We start from the raw sequence: 17,642 nt of genomic DNA on the forward strand, positions 1-17,642 counted from the left end.
AAGTCAGCAGTTCTAGAATCACAGGAAACCAGCACTGACGATCTCAACTCTTTGTAGCTCAAAAATGGACAAATCACGGGAGAACACGCAGACACTGCCATTGGACCTCGTGCTGTATTGTATGCACTACTTAGGAACAATAGTGGCTACACCATTTCAACCTTTTAACTATTGAGCAAGTGCCTCTCATGTAGTGGAATATTATTCAGCAGTGAAGATGAACTGCTGATACACACAAAGACCTGGTGAATCTCGAAGACCTTACGTCGGTCAAAGAAGCCAAATGCAAAAGAGTATAGGTGACCGTCAAATGATGTAGGTTTGAACTGTGCAGACTCAGACTCACTTATCCACCGATTTTTTTTCAATAAATATATTGGAAAAGGTTTTGGTGAGTTGAGACGATTAGAAAACACTTGCATACAAACTTTATGATTTTCTCGGTAACATTTTCTTTTCTCTTGCCTACTTTATTGTAGGAATACAGTATATAAAACACATAACATACAAAATTTCTATTCCTCCAGTGATGTATGTTATTGGTAAGTCTTCTGGACAACAGTAGGCTTTTAGTAGTTAAGTTTTGGGGGAGTCAGAAGTTATACGTGGATTTTCTGCTGTGCAGGGGGTGAGCACTCTTAACCTCTGTGCTGGGGGTCAGCTGTGCATACTGTGTGAAGTCCAGGAACAGGTAGAAATAATATATACTGAAAGAAATGAGCCAGCGGTTGCCTGGGAGGGGAGGAGAATTGATTAAAAATGGGCAGGAGGAGACCGTTGGGAGGATGAAATGTTACTTACCTTATACATACAGTAGTAAATAACATTTACCTTATACTACTGTATGTATAAGGTAAATAACATTTCATATGGCCAGCTTTTCCCTCATGAAAGAACTCATAAAACTGCACACCTGATATCTGAGCTTTTTATTATATATGCATGTTTATACCTCAATTTAAAAAAATACGTGTTTTTTTGGAAGAAACGCATGTGTGTCCTGCCTTGAACTGTCAAGGTGTCTTTGTGAAATGTGACATAGTAGAAAGAGTTAGCTATGGAGTCAGACACGCTTGGGTTCCAGTCCAGCTGACAGATGGAGGACCTTGGGCAAGTCACTTAGCTTTGTTTCGGTTTCCACTTCTGTAAATAGAAATAATCCGATTCAGTAGATGACCATAAGGATTAAATGAAAAATTAGGGTTAAAGTGCTTAACTTAGTACCTGTCACCTGCAAGGTCCTGAATAAACTTGGCTATTTATAAAAATGGTTTTAAATAAACTATAATCCCGGGGGTGAAGGCAACTAAACATATATACCGTTCTGCTTTGCAAATGATGCCATGTGCAACTTAAGACAAAAAAAAATGCAAAAATCGGAAGGAAAAACTGGAAAACAAGTTGAAGAAATCACTCTGCTATGCAAGAGAGTGTGTGGACACAGCTGGTAGCTATCAATTATACTTGTGATTACTACAAGAAAATCTGGCCCCTTCTGTGATCATACATACACAAAGCTGTCATCGTCACCTTCTGCCTCATCTTTTTACCAAGCGTCAAAGGGGAAGGACAGGCCATTTGAGATGGGGACTGAGATACAAATGCTGTGGCTGCTGGAGGTGGTCGCTTCACATTCTCCAAAGGAAGTGCCCACTTTTACCTTTCCAGCTGTCTCCTTGGCAAATTATTTGTGCAGTTGCAGGGCTAATCTGCAATTTAGAGAAAGAAGTAGTGGAAAAGTAAGAATGGAATGGAAATGCATCTCTAACCTCTTGCTGAAGCTGTGGTCCTCGCTAAGTCATCTTTTGTTTTTCTGCCTGATCCTCTTTTGAGAAATGGAACCCATCCGAGCCCCCCCGGCCTCCCTCTCTCGTCCTCTTGGCTCTGAGCGAAGGATGCTGAGGACGCTGCCCAGAATCCCTCCTCCCTCTCTCTGGGACTTTTCTGGCAAACCAAGCTAGCTTCCCATAGCCCTCTGCCCGGGCTGTGATCCAAGGCCGCCGTCCCCGCCAGGCATTGCAGTGAGTTAGCTGAGGGTCAGTGAGATTTAAAGGACCCTGTTGCCCTCCGTGATAGCTACGCAAAGACCGGACAGGCGGCTCACCGGGCAGCAGCGTGTGGCGGTCCTCGGCAGAGTCCTCGCCAGCCCGGGATCGTTTCTCCCTGGGGGCTGTTATGATGTTGCATTTCCTCTCCACAGGTCCTTTCTGGAGGCTGGGGGACTGGACACATTGTTCTGCCACCTGTGGCCACTTGGGAGCTCGACTTCGGAGACCCCAGTGTGTGATGGCCAACGGGCAGGAAGTGAGCGAGGCCCTCTGTGGTCACCTCCAGAAGCCGCCGGCCAGGTCTCAGCCCTGTGGCATCCAGGACTGCCCCCCAAGGTACGTGCCTCGCTCGGCTGGTCTCATCGGTGCCAGGTTTCTGGTCGTTTTGAAAGGCACCGTCCCTTGGACTTAATGCAATCGGGGGTTTATTGAGCGCGTACCCCAGACCAGGCATTCCACTAGGCACTGTGTGCGGATCACGTCGCAGCACCGATGAAGTCGGTGTTGTCTGACAGGTGGGAACAGAGCTCAGAGGCCCTGCTCACCATCGACCCCCGTATCCGCCTCCGGCACTCACAGCACCGCCTGCTCCTTACAGATGGAGCGAAGCTGACTTCAGCATTTCCAGGGTGGTGGGTCAGTGGGCCGCGATCACTAGGGGCCTGAGTTAAAACCTCAGGTCCCTAGAGTCCACCCCTGGAGCGGAGCCCATTATCAGCCTTTATGTGTGGGTCAGTACCCCCACCCGCCCTTGTCCGTTTCCATGGTTACCCTGCCGTCCCGGTTTTCATCATTTCTCACATGGGCTATTCCAGGGGACTCCTGATTTTCATGATGATGCACCTCTATTTAAAAGCCTTCGATGACTTCTCGTTGTTCTTAGGACAAAGGCCAGAATCCCCAGCATCGGGGCATTGTTCCTTTTATCACCCCCATGTCTAAAATAGTGCTTCGCACATACTAGGTACTCAGTCAATATTTGCTGCCCGGTGGAATACATGACTGAAAGACTAGAGGTCCCTCCGTGCGTGGGCCTCAGGCCACCTTTGCGTCTCAGAGCTTCTCCCCCAGCCTGGTTGTCTGATCTCCATCCACACTGGTCTGTGTCCCTTAGACGTGCCATTTGCTCTCCTGACTCAGAGCCTTAACACGTTCTGTTCCCTCTCTCTTCCACTCACTGCCCTTGTGAGATGCCACACTAGGTCCAGCGACCTCTGCCTTGAAGGAGAGTGGAAGTCAGGGTCACACTGGGAAACAAAACAGGTGCCCTGGAACATGTCCTCAGAGGGCCCTGGGTGTCAAAGGCACCCTGACGGACACGTGTCTCAGTCCCCAGGGTATTCAGCAGAGGGCGGTCTCATGCCAAGGGTCGTGTGCACCCCAGGAAGCAGCAGACTGGTGCTGTGATGGAGGCGGGGGGACTTGGTCCAGGAAAGCTGCTTTATGTCCATTCTTGGTTTTCACAAAGTGGAAAGATTCCCAGTTGGGAGATTTTTCAGCAGCCTTGTTTATTAAATGGTCTCAAGGCTTAGCACATTCCTAAAATGATCTGAGTCACATCTTTCATCCCAGCAGAGCTGGTCGAGCTCATCGGGCCCTAGGTCCCTCTGCGCGGTTGTGGGGATGGAGTGGTCTTCACATTTCTGAGTCACGGACCCCCCGGTAGTCTGGAGAAGCCTGCAGACCCCTTCTCGGAAGAAGGGTTTTAACTCTGTGAAATAAAATGTCCTTGACGACAAAGAAAACCAAGTATATCAAATCCCGTCACTGAAATATTAAAATCGCATGGTATCACGCTTCTCTGTTAGCACACTGGGATCCCACAGCACACTCATTTTGAAGTGACAGTGAATATAGATCATATTTGGAGGTGCCTGCCACAATCGCGATGGCAGGTGAAAATGTCTGGGATTTCTGTACGTGACAAAATCACCGCCGTGTTTCGTGGCCTGCATTGCTAGTTCTGTGACCACAGCCAAGTGACTGAACCCCATGGACACTGGTGTCTTCTCTATAAGAATGAGAAGAACGTGAGAACATTGTGAGAGCCTGTAACAAACAGCGCATAGAAGCTTCCAAAACGTTTTCTCCTCTTTGGTTTCCATGAGTCGAAATGCACCTTTTTGAAATGTCCACCTCATCTTGCCCTCGCTCTCTACCCTGTGGGGGCCACACAGGTGACAGCTCTTGCAGATGGCTTTCCCCTGACCCCTGTGTTCGTTGTCTCTGTGCGGTGACTCTGCTGCTCCCCAGAGTGAAAGGAAGTCTGAGGACAAGACTGTGCGTCATCCATGCCGCCAGCCCTTCTCCGACGGGCATGTGACGGCCCTCCGAACGGCACGGGGACCGGCGCTTCCTTTGCGGGCCCTCCCCGCCCGTTACACGGCGCTGGCCTGACACCCAGTCCTTACTAAGCGCCTGTAGTTTTTTGTCCCTAGGTGGTTCACGAGTCCGTGGTCAGAGTGCTCTGTGTCCTGCGGCGAAGGGTTCCAGAGTCGGCAGGTGACGTGCAAACGCACGAAAGCCAGCGGCGCCGTGCAGGGGATGCCTCCCAGAGCGTGTGCCCCCAAGGACAGGCCTCGGGGACGAAGGCCGTGTCCCGGCCATCCGTGTGTCCAGTGGGTCGTGGAACCAGGGGGCCAGGTAAAGCTCACAGATCTCGTGTCTTGACCGTGCTGTCATCGATCCCCCTGGTTTCGAATGCTTTTTTTTTTTTTTCATTTCGGGGGGAAAAATCTGATTGGTCTCCAACATGAATGTATGGGTCTGACCTCAGGGATTACATTTGGATGTCGTGGTGTCTCTGACTTTTCATACGAAGGTCAGGTCATTGCAGTAGCACCGAGCTCCAGGTAGACTGCTTGGGGGCGGTGGGAATGAGGACAGCCTTCAAGGAAAGGAACAAAACACGCTAGTGATGTGTCCACAAACGGCTCAGAACCGACGTCCCCAGCGCCCCCTGAGATAACATTATAATAAAAATCTTGGGGAAGAAATTTTAAATCGATGTGAGGGAGCCTCTGCTCGTCTGCTAGGGCCGCCTGCCATAACAGAAGGCCACCGGTAGGTGGCCAAAGCCGTGGAATTTATTTTCGTGGAGGCTGGACATTAGGTCGGGGTGCCAGCGGGCGATTCCGCTGACGGGGCCTCCCTGCCCGGCCCGTAGGCCGCGGGCTGGGGCGCACGAGTCCCTCACGGTGCTCTGTGCTTCCGTTCCAGTGTCCTGGACGCTGCCTGGGCCGCGCCGTGACGAACCAGACGCATCGTGCGGTTTGCCGCCACCACGACGGTGCCGACTCTGGCTGCAGTGATGGAAGGAGGTACCAGCTCCGCCCTGGGCATGACGTGGCTTTTCCTCTCTCCCACCTCTCAGAACTGACAGTTCCTACGATTTCTTGTAGTGCCTTAGTGCCGCTCCCCGCCTCAGTAGTGTGCGTCGGACCAAAATATGAATGAATGGGACCTTTTGATAATCACACATCGTTTGGGTATCGATCATATTCAGAGAGGGTCACCCCCCCGCCCCACCAAGGAGAAGCAAGAGAAGCATTGAGCACAGGCAGATATTGTTCCCTTGGGATTCAGAGTTGGTGAAGCCTCATTATAGTTCATTTAGGTTTACAGAGTCAATCTTCTGATGTTTTTAGCGAGCTGCTTTATGCTTCTGTCTAGAAACTGGTTTGATTAAGATATTGGCACCGTGGCTTAGCAGAGACTAAAACAAACTTTTATCTTCTTAAGGGGCTCGGACAGACAGGAGTTTGCTTTTCTCTTGTGTAACTGTCCGAGCCCGTCAATGGTTTAGGGAGAGAAGTGCTTGGCTCCATGAGCTCAACCCAGAGACCCAGCCTCCTTCCATCTGGTGACTCCACCGTCCCCAGGGAGTGCCCCGGCCGGCAGAAAGTGAGGACAGAGCCTGCAGGGCAGACTGAGAGGCAGTTTGGCGTCCTCCATGCCCTTGTGTGACCTTGGACTTCCAGCCCTCCTAACCCGCAAAGTGGGTGTGATGTGTGGTCCTCGGGAAGTTAGGGGCCGGGCAGTTCTGCTTCCGTAGCTTAAGCGGCCTGGGGCATGAAGAACAGCCTCGGTATGTCATTCATTCTCGCTCCTCTTGCTGGAGAAAACGATGGGCATTTTAAAAAGAAATAATAGAAGGAAAATGCCTAGAATGGGTGGGGGGAGGTTAGGGGGGGACGGGGAGCGGGGCGGCGGTCAAGCTGTCCTTCACTTTCTCTCTCGTTTCTGCTTCCTCCAGGGCTGGCTGTCCTGCTTTGATTCCCTGGCCTTTCCTTTCATGCTGCTCTCTGTCCTCAAATATCCGGTGGTGCATGAAGAACTCAGTTAGTTGAGCGAGCGCCCGTGGGTGTCTTTTGTGGGTTTCTGGTCCCATTTTCCCCACACACCCCTGCTGCTGACTGTGGGCTGGCTGGAGGTAGGTGGGGTATCAGATCTCCCTTGACACTGCCTGGAGAAGGAGCAGGAGCAGACTGGACACCGCCAGTGGCCACAGCAGGGCCTCAGTAAACGTCAGAGGGTGTTTTACAGGGAGTGACGTTGTTGGTGGCCATGGGGAGAAGATCGGTGGTGAGCAGACTGTCTGCTCACCGCCTCCGCGGGCCCCGGGGAAGGACGGGGAGCTGCAGTCTCCGCTGAAAAGAGTTTCAGAGGGAGAGAGAATTTTCGGGGTGGAGCTAGTGCACACTGAGGGTAAGGAGGCCGCGTGGGGACTTGAGGGAATGTCCGAGGGCACAGAGCTTGTTCCTCAAGGCAGTGGCCCCCACCTTAGTCGAGAGTCAGAATTACCTGGGACATTTCTGCAAAGATTCCTGGGCCTCAACTCAGACTTAGTGAGTCAGAGTCTTTGGAAGTGGAGCCTGGCAAGCTGCATCTTTTTTAAAGCCGGGCCCAGACCGAATCAGTCACCCCCTCTGATCGATGGACCTCATGGTGAGAGGGCTTCTCGGAGCTGGGGGTGGGGCCAGCCTGACTAGGGGCGAGAAATGGAGAAAGACTCGTAGGAACTTGGTTACTCTGTGACTTTGGCTGCCATTTCTGCTTTCATGTTTTATACAGTCTGATGCCCGAACTGTCCGCCTCGCTCAGGCGTCCCTGTCCCCAATCTGGGAAAAAGCGATGCCCTGTGCTGGACCGACCTGCATCCTTTCTCTGGGTCATCAGTGACCAGCCCCTTGGGCTTCAGCTCCTGGTTGCTCTGAGCCCCCTGTGCCCCTCTCGTCTTGTGTTTAGGAAGCTCAGTGGTTCCGTCTGACTTCCCACTGGCCCTGCCTTCGATCGGAGCAGAGTTGGCCATGTTGGTGAAGGTCCTTGAGACTGGAGGCAGCGAAAAGGTGACTCCGAATGATTTATGCAGAGAGGGTGGGAGATTTCTTATCAAGGCAGGACCACCCAACACTTGTGCACGACAGTTTGGTATCCTTTTAAAAATATTTTTTGAGTATTTTTGAATTATTGTTTAACCTTTTCCAGTAGAAAAGCTGGTCTTTGTGTAGGGGGACAGCTGACGAGCACGTGGTCTCTGCCTTGTTGTCCAAAGCAGTTCAAGGTTTGGCCCCTAAAATTCATACCCACTGGGGAAAACGAAACCTCCCCTACCTCTGACTTTTCCATCCTAAAAACAGTTCGTGGTGACAGGATTAAGCGAACCCTTGGATGGAGACTCCCCCTACTGGCTATGCCAGGGATTGCTTCCGACTGCGCAATGCCCGTTAGTAAAGTCCAGATGATCCTAATTTTCTCCATCTTACTACATTTCCAGTGTAGTCTCATCACTCCTTATAGAACACGTGCCCCGGTAAGGAGCCTTTCATGGGCGTACGCACATGTCTCAGGAATCCAAAGCGAGAATGACTTCCGGAAGGACCGTAAACAAGCAATGAGAAGGCACCGTTTTTTCTTTTTCTTCACTCCTTTTTGCTGCTCTGTGTGTTCCTGCTTCATTCTTTGTTCTTTCCGAGTATTAGTTTTTTTCCCCACCTCTCCGGCCCATGTGACAGAATATGGCCACCGCTACCCCAGCCTTTGGTGTCGCGTGTCTTGTTCCAGCCACTTCAAAAATCCTGGGAGGACAGGTTTTGAACGAGGTCAAGTTACGGTGCTCTCCCAGTCGTCTATGAGGGTGGGGAGACATTCGCCTGGGGTGCAAATATATTATCCAGGAGCTCTGCCCTAGGGAACAAGGGCACATACCCCAAAGCGGCCCCTCTACGATGACTCTACCTTCCAGCCTAAATGTCCCTTCAAATATCAGAGGGCGTTCACTTTCTGTTCTGTTTTAAAAGATGAGGAACCAGACAGAGATTCCTCTTCTCGAGTGGAGGCTTTGTCAGGTCTGACCATGAGCCATGCCGTGGCCTGAGTATAAATGTAAGAGTGTTACTCTTGGCAGACGAGATGGCCCCCGTTCAAATTCCTGGCCATACATGAGTCTATTTCAGCCTTTCGTGCGATCAAGCCTTCAAGTCTGTTGACAAATTTGACGTGGTTTCTTGGGAGATGCCCTTCTCTCCCTGGCCTTAATGGATGAGCTCCGGATCATAAGGACGGCTCGTCCTCTGAGGCGTGTGCCTTGCCTTGGCGCTGGAAGCTAGTGGAAGCTCACGGTTTGCCATCTCCGTCGTGTTCACGGCTACACTGTCACTTTGTGCTGTCGACCGTGAACAATGCAGATCCATTGCCCGGTGAACAGGCTTCTGACCATCGCACCTCTAATACATCGAAAATGTAGGACATACGGTGAAAGGCTTGATCCCAGCCAGAAATGACACCCTCTTCTCCCGTTTTTTGTTTTGTCTAATTCAGACCCGCCCTAAGGAGAAACTGCTCGTCAGGGGCCTGTGACGCGTGTTGGCGCACGGGCCCGTGGAGGCCCTGCACGGCAGCCTGTGGCAGGGGCTTCCAGTCCCGGAAGGTCGACTGCGTCCACAGGAGCAGCTGCCGGCTGGTGGCCGACAGGCACTGTGCGCAGGGCGCGAAGCCGTCTTCCTGGCAGCACTGCGTCGGGCCTTCCTGTGACAGTATGTACCCTTCTCAGGTATCACGACTGTCCCAGGTGTCAGATCCCCGTGGCGCCCGCCTCGTCAGCCTCGTGTCCGAGGGGCCAGTGAGGATGGATGTGGTATCTTGGGATACTAGGAAACGAGCTGCTTTGATGTGGACACAACTCAGTCTCTGGAGAGAAACACGTTGAATCATTAAGATGTCAGGGGCCTTGGGGACCGTCTGCCAGCAAGCACCGGACACCTCTCTCCGCAGACTCCCCTTCTGCCTGGTGCTCGCCTCCGCTGGACAGGCGCTTGTGGGTGGGATGGTGCAGGTAGCAAATATCCGGAAGCGATATGTAAAGTTTAATCGTACACGTGTTTTTCTAGGGAGCAGGCCCGTAGCTTCCATCAGTTTTGCGGGGTGTCTGTGCTCTCAGCACCGAGAGGCGCAGCGTGGGCCAGAAGGGCTGTGAGGTCCCCAGAGAGCAGTGAGAGGCCACCTGGCCTAGCTGAGAACCGAGTCCAGCGTGCTTCTGAGTAGTGCAGAGTGCTGGCCCCAACCCAAGCCCCGTTTCCTCCCTTCCCTCTGTGGTCTCAACTGACAGGTTCCGCGAAATCGAATGAATTTGTAACGAGGTCACTGACGAGCTGCGTGTTAAACGGATGTGGGCTTTCTCCGCTTGTTTTCGCAGGAGAATGCACAGACACAACTCACTACTGCGCGTCCGTAAAGCACCTTAATTTGTGTTCCCTGGACCTCTACAAACAGCGATGCTGCCAGTCGTGTCGTGAAGGGTAAACTTTTGGAGGGGGTCCTCATGCTGCTGTGAAGACGAAATCGTGTAGAAGCTCCTTTCCCAAACGTAGCTGGTGCAGAAACGTGTCCTTCTTCGAGAGCTCTAGATTCCGCCATCAGGCAGAGGTCACTGCAGAAGCATCGCCGTCGATATTGTGTACTGTCGTTTTCCCGCGGCCGGTTTTTAATTCCAGCTCTTCGACACGACAGACTCCAGGACTGACAACAACACGACGAGTGGGCACGCCATGGCGCTCGGGACCTCATAATGAGAAGATTGCCAGGATGGCCAGCGCGTCGTCACGTGCTGCCGCTTCCCGCCATGGCTGGGCTAGCGTGGAGCAGGACGCCTTGACGACTTGGGAATCACAGCAACTGACGACTTCCTCTTCCCTCAAGCTTTAGGGTCTCCACAGGTTTATAAGGCATTTTACATTTTGGACGCTCTGGCCGGTAGTTGCTAATAGGTTGGCACTAATGCGTCGTCATGGGTCCTTAAGTTCAGTCTGTGAAAAAGAGTCGGTCTTTTCGGACAGGCTTGTCACGCTCACCGCTCCGAGGGTCGTGGGAGGGGGGCATCTCGCCCTCGCCTTCAGAGAACCCGAGGGCGAACACGCAGTGTAAATGTCGCCGCCATTTTCACAACTACGGAAGTCTGTCTGTGGCCAAGGGAGGGAGGCATCTTGGGAATCAAAGGCGAAGGAAAGTTAACCTTTTCTACTGATTTTGAAGTATATGCGAAGCTTGCTTTTAAGAGCTGTGAATGAAACTTTTCCTAAGCACTATTTTCTTGCACACAAACAGCAAAATCGAAGCCTTATTAGACCTAATTTATGCATAAAATTGTATTCCTAGGGATTTTTATTTTGGAAGAATTATAAGAAAGTGATCTAAATATGAAACACGGTTGTCAAAAAAAATTGTTTATGGTAAATAATTGTTTTAATTGGAACCTATTTTTCAGTAAATCCAAAGTGAATTAGGGTTAGTCTGGACGTTACAGCTAGGACGAGGGATAGAGTTGGGATTGGGTGGATACGTTTGGGGTTGGTTTCAGTTGTAGGGTTGGGTTCAGGTGAGAACAGAAGTTGAGTGAGGGTTAAGGCTCACGTTGGCTTTGGGAGTTTGGGTTTGGGCCGGGTTAGATGAGAATTGGGTTGGGTTTAGATGGAGCCAGTGCCGGTGTCAGTGATGGTGTCAGGGCGGAGGGTCCGTGTGGAGTAAATATTGCTGCTGAAGGAGTTTGGGGCTGGTCCGAAATTGCAAATTCGAAAGCCGATTTGATTGTGGGGCTCTCCCCCTTCCATGCTGCCACTCGTGGCTTTAGAAGTCACACAGCCCGGAAGAAGCGGTCCTGCTTCTTCATTCGGTGTCCCAGCTGCCTGTACCCAGGCTGCCTGTGGCCTGTTGGCCACAGAGTTACCTGCAGTAGGTCATGCTGGACCTCGTCCCTGGTCACTCATAAGCGGACCGTGCATTTGGCCTCAGATTTGTCTGCGGACAAGCTTGCCGCGTCTCTACCACGTTCGGAGCACCAGCCGTCCTGTCCGACCTCGCCCTCGCTGACGCTGGGATGAGCACTACTGTAAGTAGAGGGGGTGCTGGTTGGGAACGAGTGGGGGGGACGTGAAGAGGACACACCAGCCCATCAGTTACTGATCATCAACCGACACTTGATCGTTGGAGGTTTTTAAATTAAAGGAAAGATCGTTTGTAAAATACTCTTTGTAGATACTTATATGACTTAAAGGTGCAATATTTTATTTTGTACAGTGTGTAATAAAGACATGGGACATATATTTTTCTTATTAACAAAATTTTTTTATTAAGTCGATTCACTCTTGTATTTAAAGTTGCTATTTTTCATTTGCTATTGTACTTTTTTTGTCTTATTCAAACGACATTCCTGTGTACTGTATTTTACTACTGTTTCTATAATGTAAGAGTACTGTTTCTCTTTCATGACCTTTAAGTAATTCAGAAATAAATTGACCAATTATTCAGTGGCATCCTCATCAATGTGGGTGGCTTACTCGTGTTATGTTTTTGCGAGCCTTGGGTCTTGTCACTTTGACCATCTCCTTGTGAGTCCAGGAGCAACCCCGATGGGTCTGATGCCCTGGACTGTCCTTTGGAGCGGGGGTGACAAGATTCACGGCAGATCACACAGAGATTTCTCCGAGTCCCTTATCCCCATCATTTACGCCCCGTGAATTAGAGTTAAAAGAATGTCGAGGGCATGAGCGGTGGAAAGAAGTCCCAAATGGACGGCCCGAAGCAGGTGGTAGCTGGGCGAGCAGGAGGTGCTAATACCCTTTCATTCTGTGCCCTGTGAGGAGTATAGGGATGGGTGGGAAAGCACACATTCGTCCTTCTTTCTTCTTCCTTCATCCTCCCTTCCCCCGCAAGTCCCGCCTGAGAGTGGAGCATCATCAGGAGAGAGAGGAAAAGTTAGCAACTCATTTCCAACTGGGAGAAATTTCTGGAATGACTAATGATGTGGACTGTATGGGTCGAATTGTGTCCCCTCCAAAATGTCTCACTCACACACTGAGACCTTATGCGGAAATGGGTCTTCGTGGGTGGTCACGTTAAGATGCCATCAAGTGTTAGGGTGGGGGATGTTGGTGAACGTCCTGTGTCTGTGAATGCCAATGCGAGTGATATTAACTGTTACGAATTTGGACACAGTTGTGTGTGTACACAGGGAGCATGCCATGGAAGATGAAGGCAGAGATGGACAAGCCAAGGAGCACCAGAGATGGCCAGCGGGACTCCGGAAGCCAGGAGGGAGGCGTGGAGCAGACGCTCCCTCATGGCCTCAGGAGGAACCAGCTCTGCCGACACCCCGATCTCAGACTTCTCGCCCCAGGCCTGAGACGGTACGTTTCTGCATTTTCAAGCCACCCAGCTTGTGGCACTTCGTTCCAGCAGCCTTACCAGTAGTGCCTACATCTGTCTGTACTCTTTGGGGAAGTACCTATTTAGATCTTTTACCCGTTCTTTTCTCCCTCTTGTTGGGTCTTGAAAGTTCTCGATATGTTCTGAATACATATCCTTTGAAGTCCGTTTCATAGATGCAGACACAGGGCTCAGAGAGGGACAGTGATTTGCACAAGGTCACGTACTCGTCTGTCTGTGGAGGAAGAGACAGTTCCCTCTGCTCTTCCAGACTCGGCGTCTTTCAATGCCGACTGGCCGCGAGCCCCTCCTGGCCATGCCGCCTCGTTATATTCTGCAGGGGCTACGCACAAAATAGCAATAGGGATATGGGAGGCAACAGCGAAGTAGCCCTGGCTGCCCTAGAGAGCAGCTGTCAAGTGCTGGTGGGCAGGTTGGGGAGGGCTGTCATTGATGAGAGTGCTCTGTCTGTGACCTGAGGTGAGAACCTGCCCATCCGCATAAAAGATCATTGAGGGGTGGGGGACGGGGAGGGAAAAAGCTGAAGCCTTAACGAAGCAGACGATTCTTGTGGTTTTATGGGACCCGGTGACCCTTTCGAGAGCGTGTCGTCAGCACCCTTTTTAAACAGCAATTTTGAAGTTTGCTAACTACAATTACGAGGTTCACCCTCGTGAACCCCTTGGATTACGAGGCTCCTCACACAGCGGACCTCAGAATGGGCATTGGGTATCGGTTTTATACAAGAGTCTGCAAATCTGATGTACCGAGAAGCTGGGGTGTGGGGTCCCCAACCTGTGACTGGCGAGCGCTCCCCTCCTTTCTTCCTGCTGTACGGTTTTTGTTTCTGATGGTCTTTTTAGAGCAGCTTTGGGTTCACAGCCGAATTGGATGGGAAATAGAGAGTTGCTCTGTGCCCCCAGCCTGCACCAGAGGGCGTCTCTGTTACCATCGGAGGGTCTACACTGACGTCATCGTCACCCAGAGCCCACATCACTGTCGGGGTTCCCTCTTAGAGCTGTCGGTGCGGTTTTCATAAACCACAAAGTCTGTCTTTCTAATCTCTGAGTCTGGTCTTATTTTCCGAAGAATGCGCGGGTGTCCGGGGGATGAGGCGGGGCGGGGTGGAAGTGTCCTGCTGCTGTCTCTCCCTGAATTGTTCCCCTTTTCTCATCAGACGCATCCAGCTCCGGCTTGGTGGAAATTCCTTCTAGAGTCTGGCAGGCCGTTAAGTGATATTACTAGTTCCAGGTGCCGTTGGAATGTATGAGTGTGTGTGTGTGTGTGCGTGTGTGTGTGTGTGTGTGTGTGTTCCTGCACAGCCTTTCAAGGAGACCCAAGGAGATGGTGAATCGGTCACTAGCTTTCCACTTCCACGTCTTAGAAGTCTCATTAACGCTTGCACAGAGAGATGGGTCCGTCTGTACCTGTGTTCCTGCCATACTCACCTCCCCACTTTGCTTGTCCCCGCTTGCCTTTCAAGATTCAGCTCAGCTGTCCCCGCCTTGAGGAAGCCTGTCCTGAACTCTTAGACTAAATGTCCCATGTACACTGTTCCAATCTCTATGTTCACACCTGTCCTATTGAGTGTTAGATTTCAGGGAGACACCATTATTCTTTGGTGTGTCCTCGGCCCAAGGCAAACTACCTCCGGAAACCCCAATAGGTGTCTTACTGTGGCTGACCTCTGTCCAGAGAGGAGACCAACCCCATCAGATCATCAGAAAATGGGCCAGGATGACAGTGTTGTAGTATTCCTTAATTTTTTATCTTGCGTATATAATAAAATTTTCTGTTAAAAAGGTAAGAATGTCTAATTAGGTACAGGTTAACCTAGATAAGACTTTATTCAGTAGCTCGATTTTCTGGAGAAATTTAGGTACAGAAACGATTTCATGAAAATTCATTCCTTTTATCAATGCTTTATTAATGTCGCATAGACATATAAAATCCTACATGATTTTCGCTGATAAATACAAATGTAAATAAAAACAAACTACTTTCAAATAATTAAAAATATGTTATCTAAATGGACTTATTCTCAATTCAGTGTACAGTTTGAAACAAATCTAAAACTACAGAAGACTAAACTTTTTGATAAATCACGTTCTCCCATGATGCAATCATTTATCAAAGGGAAAACAGCACACAATTCATTAGGAAAGGTTCAGCACCTGTAGATGCAGTTTGTTCTCTCTGTTTCATGGGGATGAGGGGATGAGGAGGGCATCGTTATGCCCCCACCTGGGCCCCGGGCTCCTGAATCGTGACTCTGGGCGTGGCGATCAGGTGCACAGTTACCCGAGGTCACCTGGGAGGTTTCTTCAGAGCCCTCAGTCATTCCTAAAACGACTCATTATTTCCCGTCTGGAAAGAACGTCGTTCAAAATGTGCGATTTCCCCCCCAGTCCCAGTTCTCCACCCTCTGTAACAGGTGCTGGTGACGCTTAATCGGGCACGACGTCTCCGAAGTCATCCTACTCGTAAGCTCGAAGCAAATCAGTTTCTTTTGCAACCCTTGCTAAGGCCAGAAGCGATCACTGAGTAGGTGAATACCCTGATTAGAAGAAGGGAAAAGCGGGGACGAGAGGTAGGAAGTGAATTCTTGACAGTCCCTGACATGTGTTTAGCACTTTGACCTTTTGGGTGGTGGTGAACGTGTCACGTGAGCTCATGTGCGAGGCGCACTGTTCACGAGGTAGGCAGGGCGGACACCCTCGTACAGATGAAGACGCTGAGACCCCGACATGAGTCACCCGCACGGGGTGGCACTAGTACAAACCGATGTCGCTGGAACTTGGACCCAGATCCCTGGATTCCCGGCCTGCGGAGCCTCTCCGTGCCACACGGCGCAGTGGCTGTTCCCCGCTCGAGCACGTGAGGAGCTGTGTGGCCGCCTTCCCCCAAAACCCAACTTGGCGGCCACTGCAGGGGCCTTGCAGGCTGAGGGAAAGGATCGCTGCTGCCTTGGAGGACGGGTCCCTGTGTCATTTTCGGTGCTGCGTAGACGGCTCTAGCACGCTTGGTAAATGGCGACTGGTTCGTGACTCACGGTACAGGGGCCATCGTCATGCACACAGGTTTGAATGGTGGTAGGTTGGAGGCAAGCTACCGAACGGTACGTTGGAGATTAAAAGGGTTCCAGTGGGAACGTACACTATTCAGCTTCTAGAAATGCGTATTAAAGAGCCATCTTGGTTAGCATAGCGATGCAAAATGGATTTGAAGAACATGATCCCCTATAACAAGTTTTCCAATTTCCTTGATTAAAAATTTTAACACGATTTGTTTTAGATCTCATAATTTTTTTCCTCCTATAAGCAATTGGTTTCGCCCTTGGAAAGCCAGCGTGAGGTGCTGGTTAGAAGGCCTTGGCTGCAGGCACGATCTCGCGGAAGAATTTGTGACCTTGGGAATTTGTGTTTTCAAAGACGTGACCCGGCGGGCAAGCATAGCTGGCCGGGCAGACTTCCTGCTGCTTCGGCGCGAACTCCACAGCGTACGTGGTTACGGCGTCGAGCGGGCCAGTGCTCCGGAAAGGAGCCTGTGAGGGCTTGCAGCTCTCCGTGGGGATCGGTGCGTGTGGTACGTAGTGGCACCGGAACGTGCTCAGACCATCGAATTTTCCAGACGGGTTGGGGATCTGCGGTTGCTTTTTAATGGGCCCCGGACGACAACTCTCCCAAGCCGGAAAATCTTCCTTCGTGGTGCTTTTCCCTTGGAAAGGAAGGTGGTCGATTCTTCGGTGAGAAATGGGCCTGACAGGGACGACGCGTCTGGCCTGATAGGGAACGTAGTCCAGGTGGCTGGTGCTGTGCAGCTGCATGGTCCCTGTGGGGGGGATGTGCGCATGCACTTCCCGGGCCCTGGGCGGTGGGATCTCCCAGGGCTGAAAGCTGTCGCGGAACTCAGTGCTTCCTTCAAACCGAGCGTGGCGGGTCACCCCGGCGTCGGTGGGCCTGCAGCTCTTTGTGCTTTCACCAGCAAGACCCTGGAAGTCACGTCGGTGTGTGGTGAGGTCGTCGAAGGGCTGCTCGGCCGGCCTGTAGACTTCTTTGGGCCGTGGGGACTTGGAATCTAGCTGGTGAGGCACATAATCGAGGCGGTGGCTTGTGTCGGCGTGAAAAGGGACTGGGGAACGTTCCACCACGGAGCTGGGTTTGAAGCTTTGCCTCGGCTGTATCTTCTGAGGAACAAAGTCATCCTGAAATGTAGTTGAATTTCCAAATTTCACGGTAGGGGGATAGTAACTTTGTTCTGGTTTATACAGTTCACTTTTCGGAACGTCCCAAGCCCTATAATCATCTTGGGGGAGAGAAAAGAGCAATTTTAAATACCGAAGAAAACAACCATCTTTTCAAAATCATGACTTCTCTCACTGCCAAAAATCCGTTGCCATTAGAAATTGGAACATAATCAAGTATGAAGTTCTCGATGCCGGTCAGACGGTTTTTTTTCTCTCTACCTTGCTCTTCCCATCTGCCCTCTTCAATATGTGGAACTTTCCACGTCCAGATTCACTTGACTACACCATGAGGGAGTGGAACCTCTGACCCTGACTGGTGAGAGTCCAAAGCCCAAAAAGCTGTTTTTGTGGAGACAGAGTTTGGGAGATGATGCTTGTGCCCCCAGGAACTGGTTGGGATATTCACTGTAACTCATAAAAACGCAAGTGAACCCTAATACTCAGAGTTTTGTGTGAAACCGTGGGCCTTGATATGTGGCAGAAGTGATGTGGGGATTACTCCTCACTCTTAGACTCTTCAAGGGGGAGAGAATGTCAACTCCAACGTGCATCTGAGAGGAAGGTTGCAGGGTCCCCTGAGCAAAGGCACGGGGTGATACATCCTGTCTCAGAAAGGTCCCTGGCTTCAAACTCTCCTCCTCAGGAAATGA

The 17,642-nt window shown here is 51.0% G+C and overlaps 2 protein-coding genes across 3 annotated transcripts in view; one reads left to right on the forward strand and one right to left on the reverse strand.

The window, feature by feature from the left end:
• Positions 1-11,858, forward strand: part of ADAMTSL3 (ADAMTS like 3) — a 173,645-nt gene extending 161,787 nt beyond the window's left edge. The window contains exons 24-28 of the mRNA XM_015593473.2: positions 2,201-2,384; positions 4,487-4,691; positions 5,268-5,368; positions 8,868-9,082; positions 9,742-11,858. Coding sequence (XP_015448959.1) covers positions 2,201-2,384; positions 4,487-4,691; positions 5,268-5,368; positions 8,868-9,082; positions 9,742-9,848 — 812 coding nt within the window. The 3' untranslated portion in view covers positions 9,849-11,858. The remainder of the gene's footprint in view (positions 1-2,200; positions 2,385-4,486; positions 4,692-5,267; positions 5,369-8,867; positions 9,083-9,741) is intronic.
• Positions 11,859-14,652: 2,794 nt separating this feature from the next.
• The window catches only part of LOC102887637 (stabilizer of axonemal microtubules 2), a 7,895-nt gene continuing 4,905 nt past the window's right edge, over positions 14,653-17,642 (reverse strand). For both annotated transcript variants that reach the window (XM_025050060.1, XM_025050058.1), the window contains exon 4: positions 14,653-17,051. In XM_025050060.1, coding sequence (XP_024905828.1) covers positions 16,108-17,051 — 944 coding nt within the window. In that variant the 3' untranslated portion in view covers positions 14,653-16,107. The remainder of the gene's footprint in view (positions 17,052-17,642) is intronic.

This window comes from Pteropus alecto, unplaced genomic scaffold (assembly GCF_000325575.1).
Source record: "Pteropus alecto unplaced genomic scaffold, ASM32557v1 scaffold60, whole genome shotgun sequence".
Lineage (NCBI taxonomy): Eukaryota > Metazoa > Chordata > Mammalia > Chiroptera > Pteropodidae > Pteropus > Pteropus alecto.